Raw genomic sequence first — 14,574 nt, forward strand, 5'->3', positions numbered from 1 at the left:
TGTACCGTATTTATGCACAATAAAATTAGTAATTGCACAAATAAATTGTGGATAATAAATATTTCCTTCATATGGAGTGAAAAATATTTTCCCATAAGTTATTAATCAATTTTGAAATTTTTTAATATCGGTTTTTCAGAAATTGCACTTACATAGAGAACGTTATATTAAAGGAATAAATATCTTATTCAAGTATATAATTAATTTAGAATGTTCATATTTATCATAATCATATATCATAATAATTATACAGCATGTTTACCAGTACCCAAAAAAAATCACCTATTGTTATTTATCGATTTCTACTCAGCATGCTTGAAATTAAGTTTATTTTGTAACTCTATGTCTTTTTTTTTAATTAATGTTCCTACTTTGGAACTATTATTACTTTACCTTTTTAATATAATGCTGTATAGTTATTTATTTTACTTGGACTGAAAATGGCGAATGCTGTCATACTTAATGACAATCGTGGTAGAAGGTGGCTATTGGCTTTTACTGTGACCGCATGTAAAGTCTTGTACCCAGATTTACCAGATCTGTGCAAGTACTCTCCAACCCCTCGTCGAGGTAAGTTAGGAATTTTATTTTTTTAAAAGTTACAAATTACAAACTTGAATTATTTATTTTATAACATAAAATTTTTCTTCCATTGGTACACTATCGAGACTTTATCAAATACTTGCTTCCAGAACTTCTTTGCGTCATCAACCAATCACCGGTTTATCGAGCTTCAAGCCCGCGCCATCTTCATTTTTGAACAAAGCCAGTTGGAAGTGCGTTACGAGTTGTTCGCAGGAAAACTCCACAGAAAATATGAGTTCTAAGGAAAATAACTCCGAAGTCGCTGTAGACAAAGTGACAGAAAACAACGAAAAAGCAGGAGGTGATGCGAAAGCAGAAGTAAAAGGAACGAAGAGGCCAGCAGAGGTGAGTACAAATAAGAGCATCATAACTAATACTCGTGGGCTTGTATTGGCCGACGCTCGCAGGCTATGCCTATCATTAGTTGATTAGAATTTCATTTTCATGCATTCCTTTGTTGTTTTACTTCGAGGTAATAACATGTAGTAATATTTGATAGTAGAATTTAACATAGTTTACATGTATTATGTTATATTACATACTTATCAATGCGTGCATCCTTGGCATTTTGTTGCCATGTGAGAAAAAGCCGGCCGGGTTTATTCCTGTAGGTTGCATTGGTTTTTTCATAAGTTTTTTTTAAACATAAGTATATTTGGTTCATTAATTTTTGTTTTCCTTATGATTGTGCCATTTTTTTAATTTGTGTTTATTTAAAGTCCCGTTTTGCGAAATGAAAGTGAGTCCCGCGCTTTAATTTTTGGGACCCTTGATTGAGGCTAGACTTTCGTGCATTTTGAACGTGGCGGTCTTTTGATTTCAAGGGCTTTTGGGGTTAGAGGCTAGGTGAGAATCAATAGTAAATCGAGTTGGGAGCCTGTATAGAGGCTATGATAATTATTATTCTGTATAAATTCTGTTCTGAGTAAACTTTATTGTTACCCATCAACTAAGTTAAATGCGTTTGACAAATTCTTAATACGTAGTTTTGGTGTTACTAGAATATTATTTTACACGTTAGCGTCATCGTATTGTTTATTGATCTCATTAGTAGTTGTTTGCCACTTGTCTGTTTTGCTATTGATCTCCTGTTTATAGATATTGGTATCTTCCGTGAACATCTTTGAACGTGATGGACACTTTTGAATCAGTAATAATTAAAATTTAATGTTCAGAGAGTTACTTTTGATGGGGAATTGTCATTTGGACATGACGCGTTTGTAGGTACGCTTGGTGGGGGACGTTGACCTTCATTGTCCCCCTCAAGCATACAAAACTTCCAGTACGTGAACGTCCGGAAGTAGTACGGGAGCGGAAAGGTGCTTCTGGACCATATTTCTACTGGTCGATTTATTTGTCACGTATGACATTTATCCTGAGGGAGACGTTCTGGGGCTATAAATAGTTCTGTTGTTTTTTCTTCAAAGCCCACTTTCCCGCCGAAAATTCGGCTTGGGTGCCAATTTTTAGGCAGATGTTTCCCCGGAAGAACCCCCTCCCCCAAAAGCCCCAGTTTGCCATCTCTTTCCCGCTTCTTCCCTCTTCCCCCTTCTCGCCGTAGTTTATCGCTGTAAAGTTAGCACAGAAAGAGAAAAAGACTACAATGATAAAGCGTGCCGGGCTGGAGGGAGGGAGGTGGAAGAACGGGATGGGAAGCGGCTAGCTCGTAGCCAATAGGCGGTGTTTGCTGCACAGAGGGAGGGTCGAGGACCTAGCCTTGTTACAGGTCTCTAGAAAATCGTTTGTCGTTACCGAGGTGTACTCTCTCACATGCAATATCGCTTTCGACCTCTTCCCGCCCTTTCTCTTCGGTCTCTGACGCGACATCTCTTTCACCTTTCTTTATTTCCTCCTGATTTTCTTTATTCTATCTTGTGTTGCCTCGTTTAACCAATTCCTCATTATTTGTTGTCGTCTCATAGATCATTTATGTGCTTGATGAGAACGTTTAAAGGTCCATCTCGTCTTGGATGTTACAAAGATCAGTGGGAAGCCTTCTCGTCCCCCTTCTTAACGCCATGGTAACATATCGTGTACACACGCTCCAAGAGCTGGAGTTGTATGCGAACTTTTCGCGAAAATCTACTCGCTTGGTAATTTCAATGTGAAAATTGACCGTGGGGAAAATTTCAGTATACTTATTCCTCACTGACAATTATATCTTAAAATACTAAAAAGAGCAGATTTGTCTGCGTTCGTCGAATGCGCATCATGCTTACGAAAGCAATTTTCAGTGCCAATAATTTATTTTGTGTGGACAAAGTTAGAATTTTGAAATAAGAGGGAAAGGAAGGAATGCGTGTTGTGAAATTTATCCACTCCCCCACAAATTTCCACAACACCACTCATTTCTTTTGGTTTTTTAATTATATTAGCTATCAAACCATGGAACTGCATTATCACTTATTACGGATTCCACGTTAAGAAAAAAGCATTGGTTTTATGGACCTTGTCTAATACATTGTAGAAGCTATGTGATAGGCAGGCGTTTCTATGGTAACTGGTTATTTAACGGAATAGCCCCATATGCTCAGTGCTTTTTTCTTAACGTGAAATTCTCTCGTAACTAAAATTAATATACGTTGATATTATTATGACGTGAGGCGAGAAAATTGCCGGTTACTGGCGGCCGTTCTCTGCGCGGTCAGCAATGCGCGGATTGTTAGAGGTGCGACGAAGTAGATCTTCAGTCGCCATTATGCCATTCGTGTAGTCACAAGCCATGTTACAAAAGTCTTGATTCTTCAAGTGTACAAAGTTTAGTGATTATTGTGTGTGTAGGTAATGCCTACCAACAAATTCTCATTGCGTTAACGTGTGTGTACATGGCTATTATTATCAATGGTCCCAGAAAACAGCGGTCGGCCGCACCCTGCGTGGTTTCCGGCGCTCGCGTAATCTTTTGTCTCCAGTAGCCATATGGCATTCAGTACGCTTAGAAGTCGTGTTATGAAACTCTCGATTCTTCAAGTAAACGGTATATAAAGTTTAGTGATTATTGTGTATTTAGGTAATGCCTAGCAACAAATTCTCATTGCGTGAACGTGTGTATATGTACAATACGTACATAAAATGCAGAAGGTCGTGTGCGAAAACAAGAAAAAAATTTCGAATAAAGTTTCCAAACAGTCCTGTGCCTTCTGCCAAAACAATTAGACGACTCGCTAATAAATGTAAAGAAACAGGTTCGGTGAACAATCGAAAAATAAACAGAAAACGTAGTGTTCTTACAGAAGAAAAATTAGATGAGATTGGTGAAAGATTAGAACAAACCCCTCAAAAATCTCTAAAGCGTTTAGCACAGGAAACGGGAATATCTCAGTCATCTGCAAGAAATGCAACACAATTATTATTGAAACTGAAGCCAATGACTGTGAGCATGGTAAGCCCAAATTATTGAACATTTATTGTTCGTACTGTCATGTATTGTAGAAGTGCCGGAGTAGTTAAAGCGCTGCGGGAAACCACGCTAGCAGTGGGCCACGGGTCACCCGCCGTTTTCTCGCCTTACGTCATGTGTGTACTTAAGTCGAGAAACCGTAACCACATGTCAATTAGCTTCAATATTTTGCCCTATATTCTAAAAATATTAGTGCATATTTATTGAGAAGTGCTTGTCCAGCTTTTTATCAGCCAAGGTCTGTAGGCCTTTTTTTGCCAGCAAGTGTTTTTTTTATGTAGAATAATCGGAATTTCGTTTAGTTTATTATTTTTAGTGACAGACGAATGATTATGGTTTTACTTATTGGCTTTTAAGGAACCCGGAGGTTCATTGCCGCCCTCACATAAGCCCTCCATTGGTCCCTATCCTGAGCAAGATTAATCCAGTCTCTACCATCATATCCTACCTCCCTCAAATCCATTTTAATATTATCTTCCCATCTACGTCTCGGCCTCCCCAAAGGTCATTTGCCCTCCGACCTCCCAACTAACACTATATGCATTTCTGGATTCGCCCATACATGCTGTGATTATGGTTTTAACTTTACAAATGTTTCAACACTATTCATTTATGATGGTGTTCTTTGTCTCCCTAGACAAAAAGCGAGGACGCAAAGAAACCCAAGAAGGAGGAGAATGGAGAGGAGGAGGAGGATGTGGAGGATGAGGAAGAAGTTGAAGGAGAGGAGGAGGATGAAGAAGACGAGCTGCCAGAAGGGGAGGAAGAGCTAGACGAAGGAGAGGGTAAGGAGTTCATAAAAAAATTCGTTGCGGGATTTACTGAGAAAAGACGGATAACTGAACGTAGTAATGCCAATGTGTTACTTCTAATAAAAATGAAGTACAATTGTGAATCTGTATCATGTACAAATGGAAATCGTGCTTTAATAATCAGAAAGGACCCGGATAATGTAGTAATTCTAAACAGAAGTGTGATGTAATTAAGTATATTTTTAACAAGTGATATAATTAGACTGAGATCACGTATGTTACAGAAGGTGACAGGCCAATTTGGTTTATTATTGATTTACTGACTTCCGAAAAATTAGTTTCGTCAGTATGTAATTGCTTAAAAGAACTGCGAAAAGTTGTGTTGATAATATTGCACGTTCGGTTAAAAGTGTACTAAATATTTTAATTCGGCGCAAACAGAATCGGTAAATTAAGGCGAGAAGCTATTGCTTATCTCGACAATGTTAATTTCTTGAAGTTTGGGTGCACGTTACAAAAAAAAAAACTTACAGATATCTAAACAAGATTTTCAGGGAATGTTTTTAATCGTATATTCTAATACCTCCTACAAATTTAAGAATGTTAACAGGAGTTGAGGTATATATTTTTTTTAAATTCCACAATTTTTTTAGCTAAAATTTAATATCAATATATTTTTTAAAATGCTTCCATGAATTTTTATTTTATTGGGTTATTTTACGACGCTGTATCAACATCCAGGTTATTTAGCGTCTGAATGATATGAAGGTGATAATGCCGGTGAAATGAGTCCGGGGTCCACCACCGAAAGTTACCCAGCATTTGCTCGTATTGGGTTGAGGGGAAACCCCCGGAAAAAACCTCAACCAGGTAACTTTCCCCGACCGGGATTCGAACCCGGGCCACCTGGTTTCGCAGCCAGACGCGCTGACTGTTACTCCACAGGTGTGGACGCTTCCATGAATCTCGCGGCAAAACCCATAGTTATTTTTAGTCTTTTGGGTCTGGTTACCGCACCAACAATTTTTCAATTATTTTGGATAAACCGTTTTTGAAAAAAAAATGAACCGGAATAATTTTTTCTCAGTTTTACATTTTTTTTATTCTGGTACTTCCCCTCCCCCTTCCAAAAACGATTTAGCCAAAATGAGTGAAAATTTTTGTTTGCATTAACCAGATCCAAAAGACTCCCATAAGACTAAAATAGCTATGGATTTTGTTACATTCATGGATTTTCCTCCTCCCCTCTAAATATTGATGTTAAATTTTAGCCCAAATATTTGTGGAATTTAAAATATATCAACTCCTGTTAACATTCTTCAATTTGTAGTAGGTATTATTTAAAGACTAAGAATGTAAAAATATTCCTCGAAAATCTTGTTTTGATATCTAAGTTTTTGAGTAACGTGGACCCAAACTTCTTGAAATGAACATTGTCGAGGTAGTATCTTGTCACCTTAAGTGTGAATGTTGACATTTTTTTCGTTGCGCCGAGACGATTTTTTTTGCTAGGTGGCCGTGCTAATTTAGTTTGTGTATATATATATATATATATATATATATATATATATATATATTTTCCCTTGGTTGATTGACGTAGAAATACATACAGTTTGTTTGCGTTTAAGACCTTTGTGGAAGCAGACCTGTTACGAAGGGCATGAAGTACGGATTGTTTACATTGAATGAATTCAAGTGAGGTTCTGTTTTTCTTGTTATGCCATCAGTTTCAAGTGCTGTGTTATGACATAATTCTATATTTGAAAGCTGACATTTGTGAAGTCGTGGGTGTATACGTCTACGGTATTAATATGAATATATGGTTCTGGATCGTTCAGCGTTTCGTTTATTCTCCGAATTTTTTTTGTCAGGAAATTGATAGTAGCTAATTTAGGAACGTTAAGTGTGTGTTTTTATGTTGAAACTAAAAAAAGTTTAGATTGTTTAATTAGCTTTATGACTCATTTCTTTAGACACAATTCATGTTATAGTTTACTATCGGCTGGAAAATATTTAATGATGCAGATGTTCGTACGCATACTTTAGTACGTAACAAATCTTGTGTAAAATATAAATAAACTGCGTTCGTAATCGAACAAATTACGAAAAATACAAAGGACTATTTTTATTTATGCTATGAAACTTAATATCGACGGGCGGGAATTTGTTTTATTACCTAAATATTACAAGATTATATTTTGCGCGAAGATTTTTTTTATGTGAATATGAAATTTCTAAATACAGTATCTTGAAGATAGAATGCTATGCTAATATCTTGAGTATTGTGTGTGTTATTCAAAGGCTCAGCATGATAAGATAAATGTGAAGAAAGGAACAGTCTCTTTGTATGCTACTTTGTAGTTTCTTCAAGTTCAGTGTTTGGTGAAAAGTAATTTTATGCGGACATTCTTTTCTTAATGTGACAGATAACTTTACTACCTTAAGTCTTGCTGATTCAGAGTTATTTTTCATTTAAATTGATCGGTAAAAGACTAACCTATTCCTAGTATAAGTTTTTTGGTGGTACAGTATTCTTAACCAAAATATATTTGAATCATTGTACTGTATATTCTAAGAAATAGAGGTTTTCAGTATCCTCAGTATAAAAATAGGTAGTCTAGGGTAGTTTTTGGAACACTTTTTTTTTATTCTCTCCAATAAAGCTATTGTTACGAGGGGTTATTCAGTTTGAAAGACCAAGTGCATTGACCTCTTTCAAGCGCAGTTGTTTACTTAGTTAATAAGTATGTTACGAATTTGAGATGAGGGCGATTTTAAAAAATGTGATGGAATTTAATTTCACACAACCGTTTTTATGTAAGTAGACAGTTTTTTTATTATTTGCTACATGGAATGTTACGTATAAGTTATACAGTATTTTTTTATTCCTATCAGGATGTCGAGGTCGCTTAGAAAGGCTGTAATTGAATATTCTAATTACATCTCTTTAACGCAGGTGCTGAAAAATGCGCAACTTTTAGACGTATTTGAACAAATACTTCTCAATTACTTCTGACGTACATTTTGACAGGACGCAGGCGTTGTCACATGTTAATTCCTGCTACTGTTTACAAACAATTGTCATTATGTTTGATAACCCGTGTTCTGTTATAGTCTTCGTAAATTTGTTGGCTCAGTAGGGGATTCGATCCCTGGATAATACTGTGAGATTTGTGAACAAAACAGCTGCAACCATTTCTTCTAAATTAGTAATTGTGCTTTATTTTGGATATGCTTCATGGGTTACGGTTATTCTTTTGTGAAGATTTATTAAGGAACTTCCATTATCGTTAGCATAACTATTATAATCATTGGGTCGTCTCATGAAAATAAGGCGCGAAAATTCAAATCGTTTGTTTGGAGTTTGACTATTGTTCTCATAAGGACTGAAAGCTCATTCACAATGAAAATTAAACATAACGTAAGCGTTAACTTAACGTTACACTAAAATCAAGAAGTCATACCATCATTCACGATAGGAACATATACATAACCGCAAACATACTTGGTAACCATGGAAACATAACAACGACGCCATTTCCTCATATTCTGTCGTATACTTCAGCGCTCCACGATTGTGTTCTGTTTGCAAATCTCGTAAACATAAGCATGAAAGTTTGGAGTTTGCAAACTTTCATGTTAACGTCTTACGGTAATGTTTATGTCAATGCTTATGTGAATCATTGTGAATGATCCCATTTGGTAGCCTGGGCGCAAACTTCTGTGTTTGTTACGGTTATGTTTAATTTTCATTGTGAATGGGCCTTAATACGTAAGTGATATTTCTGTAGTGCTCGGGAAAAGTGACACAAGTCAAAAATGTTAATTTTGCAGGAAAGGAAAAAAAAACTGTCTTCACACTGGTTTATGTCGATTTGATTTTCTTTTGTATGAATTATTGTAATTGGAGAAATACTTATGTCTCTTTTCCTAAGCGAGCAGATATTCCGGAAGTTTTCAATAAATTGATAAAAAAGGTTTGTGGAAACTGACTTATGCCACTTTTCCCAAGCATTGCAGATTTAATAAATAACATCTGAAATAGCTTATGAAGACTACATATCTTCACAGATGAGCTATCTTTGAGTCTAATACAGTACTCAAATCGATAACACATTTTTGAAGAATGTAAGATTAAAAGGTATACATACATACAAAATGTTTCACTCTTTCTAAGCGGTAATTGCGTCATTTAAGGATATAAGACTGTTGAAGGCAAACATTAGCTTCGAAATTCCACGAATTTCATAGTAGGCTACATGCTAACAATGAGCACGTGCTATATTTTCGCGACAAACCTAATTTCGAGCAAAATTGTTTAAGAACGTAGAAATGACGTTTCGTATCTTCTGGGGCTTTAAAATACGACCGTATAAGTTTTTAGAAAATACCTGTAAGCAAAAAACATATAACCGAAATGAATATGGAAAGTATATGAATTTTCTCGGGACTTCTGAAAAAAAAAAACGTATAATAGAACAACATTATGCAACGAGTCTATAATGGTAGTAATTAAGACGCGAGTATGTTTATGAAACGAGTGCAAGCGAGTTTCATAATTTTCATACGAGCGTTTTAATTACCATTATAGTCAAGTTTCATACAACTTTTTATGCTCGACCATATTGATTTTTTCCGGCAATCGGTGAAATGAATTTGCGGGAATGTGCTTTGTGAAAGGCTGTAAGATGACGGTGAATTGTTGTTAATTTGTGTGTTTTTTTTCGACTGAGTTCAATATTGTCTAATCTCGCGCTAGTTGTCTTTCGATTGCATATCCGAGAATAATCGATACTTGCGCTTTCATATTTCTACAATGGTATTTTCTGATTGGTGGAACACCTGAACTTTAATGAATAGGTGTACTTTAATGAGGTCCATTAAAGGGCTGCTACCAGGTGTATAATTACTACATTTCGGCATGGTCGAGCATAATGGTACATTATGCAACGAGCCTATAATGATAGTAATTAAGAAGCGAGTATGGATGTTTATGAAACGAGCGCAAGCGAGTTTCATAATTTTCATACGAGCTTCTTAATTACCATTATAGGCGAGTTTCATACGACTTTTTATGCTCGACCATATTTCTAACTTGAAATTATTCAGATGTATACATTTTATTTGTATCTGACAAGATCGGAAGTGACCTTGTTCTAGGTCGTGAATTGTGAGATGTGCGCAGACGCGAAAGTATTGATTTTTTTCCTAGGAACAATAATGTCATTGACCTTGACGTAGTCCCGTTAAACTTGATAATATTATAATATTATAACCTTGATTATTGAATTCGACATTGAAAAACGAGATGATAAATTGAATTTATTTGAATATTATTTACAATTAACGCTAATTATTATAGTAACAGAACATAACCTTCTGCAACAGTATTGGATTTCCAGCCTCCGTGACTTTTCGCTAATTCTCTTTCGATTGCATATCCGAGAATAATCGATACTTGCGGTTTTATAACGGTACAAAGCTGACTTGTCATTGGCTGAAAACACCTGTACTTTAATGAGGTCCATTAAAGGACTGCTACCAGGTGTATAATTACTACATTTCGGCATGGTCGAGCATAAAAGAAATTTTTACTGTTTTATGTTGTAATTTTTTGCCCAAGTCGTAGGCATTCCTACATTTATAACTACAAATGTAGCAGATTTGTTCGATTTCCGTTAAAAAAGATCCATTTCATCTGAAACTCGCCTGTGCACATTCTTTCGTATTTGTTGTAAGCCAGGATGGCCTTGTGCTTTGCTGCATTGACATTGTGAATGTTTGTAATATTGGGCCACAAAAGGGCAGACTGAATGGAGTAATGAATGAAGGTAGAATTTTTGTCATGATCAATATAAAATTGTGTTCTGTGTTGCAGAAGAAGAAGATGATGAAGGCGAAGGGGACGGGGAAGGAGAGGAAGACGAAGATGATGCATAATGAGAAGAGTATGGCAGAGACTTAATAAAACTGAGCGCGTGAGTGTTTCCTGCCTTCCCGGTAAAGCTTGGAACTAAGGAGTGAAAATGACGCCTAGGTTTGTTCTAATAAAATGACGATGGATAGACATTCTCATCCTGATAAATAGTTTTATTTTTTTTTATTTTCCTCTCCTTATTCACCGTTGTCACAGGAATAATAATAATAATGGCGTGTGCTGTGGTGCTTGGAAATACAAGGGGTCATACTTCGGCAGGTCTTCAGTGTTTAGAGATATCTTATTTCCTGTGAGATGGCACCCTCTGTTTCCTTGAATATGTGTGTGTGTTATTGACTGCAGTTTTACTTCAGCAGCCCGAGCCCTCTGCGAGGTCATGGTGTGGTACAGCATCGAAGGAATGAAAGAAATGTTGCAACTTAAAAACCAGTTCTTAACCCTCTCACTCCCTATCTCCAAGTTTTAACTCGGGAAAAAATTGCAACGTAAGTGGGGGGATATTTTTTTAATATATTCATTCACTAAACAATGGTTTCTATTTAAAATAATTTAAAAATGGACATGGGTAATTTTTTCCTTTTTTCAGTTTTTTTTTTTATTTCATTTCTGTTTCAAATGAGACCATCTCCCCCTATGTATGAATTTGTAAGCAGGGAGAAGTCGACAAAGTTTGGCAAAGACAACACCGCATGAATGTTCTTGGATTAGATAACGATGGCAAGAAAAACAATCGACTACCAACCAAATGCTATGACGAATGTTGTGTGTGTGTTTTAAGTTGTGAAAGGAACAATATTTTGTAATAACACAGGAGGATTTTGTTCAACTTCTACAAGGTTTTCTTTTCTTTTATTTTTTTTATGTGTTAGTTTACTCTTGAATTGGTTGTAAAATGTTTTCGTCAGGCTGTAACATAGAATAGCTAACTTTTTCTTTTTATTGTGACAAAGAACCCCAATTTTACTGTACAAAGATTTTGAAAAAATAGAACACAGAACCTCAACAATGAATGGATTTGACCACTTAGTCAAGAATGTGCACCTTCACATAAACCAACAATGTGATCCTCATTATTCTGCAGGAGTTCAGTAAAACGGGCAATAAAGTTCAGTGAGTTGTAACCGTGCAATGAATGTATTTACTAATATCAACATTTGTCATCTTTCGAAGAGGAAACTTGGAAAAAAAAAAATAATAAGATGGAACCCGCATTTTAATAGTAAAAGAAAATCTGACTTGTAGATTTGTGTTCTGTGTGTGCATAATATAATTGTATGACCAATTTCTTAAAAGTAATTTAAAAAAGTGTTTTTCAATTGTGACTACCGAGTGGTCAATCTTCTTTGACCTTCATTACCAGACAAAGCTCTGCTCATTCCAACATTTGATAATTATTGTTAAAAAAGAAAAATGGGACAAAAAGTTCACAGGTAGTTTTCAGTTTTGGCATATTTTTATGGGAATTCTTGAATGGAAAACTACTGTAATTATAGGGAATTTGTAGTGAAATTGTGTAATTTCATGGAGTGACTAAAAAGTGGCTAGAAGTTTGATATCCTGACTTTTTATTTAATTCCTCTCCAATTTTGATATCTATACAGAAGTAAACATGTTCTCCCACGGAAACAAAAGATACGCAGCAAGAGACAATTGCAAGGCAGTGCAGAATGAGGCTGAAATGGCAAGATAAATGAAAGAGGGGGGGGGAGGAACATAGGGGCCGGAAAGGGGGGGGGGGGAGTATTTCAATATGGCTGTGGGTAAAACTGGTTAGGTGTCATGACTACGCCGTGGGAATGTGTAGTTTTTATAAAAGTAGTTTTATATATGGATGGTAGATGGCGGATGTTTGCCAAGTGCTGGTATCTTGCATAACCGTTCTCTTGAGGCTGATAGGAACAGATGTCTGTGGGTGTTGGTAACCCTGAAATGTTTCATAACTTCTGGCATTTCTCTTGGGGGGGGGGGGGGAATCTAGATTAGATCTGGTGTAAACAGATGTCGCAACTAATGGTAGTTTGTTGTCGAGCCAATAGATGGCGACTTTAACGTAACGTAGTGCGGCATCTGTCGGGAGTTCTGTGAAGCTTTAGCTATGCAGTGCAAAAGGCGTGGAAAGTTAATGATCGGAAGAGGGAAGAGCCGAGTTTGTCTTTTTAAATTGTTCTCAGGCAAAACGAAGCGTTAGTTTACTATAAATTTAAATCCTCCTGGACCAAATAAATGAGAAATTGGTTTGGAACGTAATCATAATGTAAATTCAAATCCTTATGATATAAAAGCCAGTGATTTAATTTTATGTCTTTTTTTTTTTAAGCTATTTTTGGTGAATCCGTTGTAGAACGGAAGTAAGTGTACAAAATAAAACGAATTTAGTAATTTTATTTATGTAAACTACCTGTTCTGCAGTTTGTATTTTTAAAACACCTTATCGATAGTGATTACTATTTATTGAAGAATGATTTTCTTCAGGTTATTTTAAACATATTATATGCGATATCATTTTATAATAAAATACGTACATCAAACACAATCCCGCGTCGTTTATCCCTATCCATCCATATTGGACAGACGTCACCCATGAACTTTATGAATGTAATCTGAAGTATTGGATGATGTATCGTTGAAGTGAGTAGTTTTATTCACCAAGGAATGGGTTTACCGCCGTCGAAAAGCCCGCTCCCAATTTGAAGTGGTTTTGACCCTTCGACTGTTATTGATCTGTAGGAAATTATGAAATAAAAACTGAAACCGTATAAGATGGCGACATTACGGTATCCATAAACATTCATTTTGTGAACCTAATAAGCTTCATGGTGTGTTTATTGGAAAATTGTCTTAAATCCATTATGCGGGCCCTGATAAATAATAACTTCTATCAATATTGAAAGTCGTTATCGGGAGAAAATAACAAAGCTATTCAAAAGGCACGTATAAAAGCAGTTTATTTTTGTCTCCTGTTGTCGCAAATATATTCGTGAGCTGATATATACAGGGTGGATTGTAAGTGATGTCATTAATTTTAGGGGATTATTCTTCGAGATATTTGAAAAAAAAAGTTTCATACAATCTTGCTAGTTTTTGCTTCCTTTTCGAGATAAAAATTGTTTTATATGGAACATTTAATAGCGTGTTTGGGGAAAGTCGTTGATTTAATTTGTAATATTCTCAGTCAATTTAAGAGAGCGGTATATTACGGTAATAAATTATGGAAAAAATGTGTGTTTTGTCCTTTAAATGTGCAGAAATTTGATCCGAACAAATGCAACATTTTAAAATTCCTTTGCAAAACGAAAAGTTACATTTATCTTGATAACACAATCTTAAGAGAAAAAATGGAACTCTCTGCATCGTAATCCACAGTTAATTCCCGATTTACCACGAAAATCGTCTGTAGCTGCATTTAGATTGGCAACAGGCCATGACTGTTTGGCCAAACACCTGCATAGAATTGGAATATATCAGTCCCCTAACTGCCCATTGTGCAACTCAAACCAAGAAATGGATTCGGAACACCTCAAAATCTGTGCTTCAGTGGCTGACCATGATAATATCTTTGAAAAATATTGGAGTGCGAGAGGTCAAATGACTTTGTTAAACACCTGGCATTAGAAAACAACATTTATTCTCCACAATTAAAGGACAAAACTAAAATTCTTTCAATCGTTTATCATAATACACTTACTTACTTACAAATGGCTTTTAAGGAACCCGAAGGTTCATTGCCGCCCTCACATAAGCCCGCCAGCGGTCCCTATCCTGTGCAAGATTAATCCAGTCTCTATCATCATACCCCACCTCCCTCAAATCCATTTTAATATTATCCTCCCATCTACGTCTCGGCCTCCCTAAAGGTCTTTTTCCCTCCGGTCTCCCAACTAACACACTATATGCATTTC

At 36.0% G+C, this 14,574-nt stretch overlaps 1 protein-coding gene across 1 annotated transcript; it reads left to right on the top strand.

Moving 5' to 3' along the window:
- Positions 1-695: 695 nt before the first annotated feature.
- Positions 696-12,228, top strand: Bacc (Bacchus). Its single transcript, XM_069826854.1, has 3 exons — positions 696-930; positions 4,623-4,770; positions 10,616-12,228. The coding sequence occupies exons 1-3, from the start codon at positions 817-819 to the stop codon at positions 10,675-10,677; spliced, it is 324 nt and encodes a 107-aa protein (XP_069682955.1). The 5' UTR covers positions 696-816; the 3' UTR covers positions 10,678-12,228.
- Positions 12,229-14,574: the final 2,346 nt, after the last annotated feature.

This window comes from Periplaneta americana, chromosome 5, assembly GCF_040183065.1.
Source record: "Periplaneta americana isolate PAMFEO1 chromosome 5, P.americana_PAMFEO1_priV1, whole genome shotgun sequence".
Classification (NCBI taxonomy): domain Eukaryota; kingdom Metazoa; phylum Arthropoda; class Insecta; order Blattodea; family Blattidae; genus Periplaneta; species Periplaneta americana.

What these genes read in the sequence shown, in the direction of transcription:
- Bacc (XM_069826854.1), top strand. Translation starts at nt 817, where the DNA reads ATGAGTTCTAAGGAAAATAACTCCGAAGTCGCTGTAGACAAAGTGACA. An exon ending in GAACGAAGAGGCCAGCAGAG is followed by an intron (nt 931 to 4,622) that starts GTGAGTACAAAT and finishes TTGTCTCCCTAG; the next exon opens with ACAAAAAGCGAGGACGCAAA. An exon ending in AGAGCTAGACGAAGGAGAGG is followed by an intron (nt 4,771 to 10,615) that starts GTAAGGAGTTCA and finishes TCTGTGTTGCAG; the next exon opens with AAGAAGAAGATGATGAAGGC.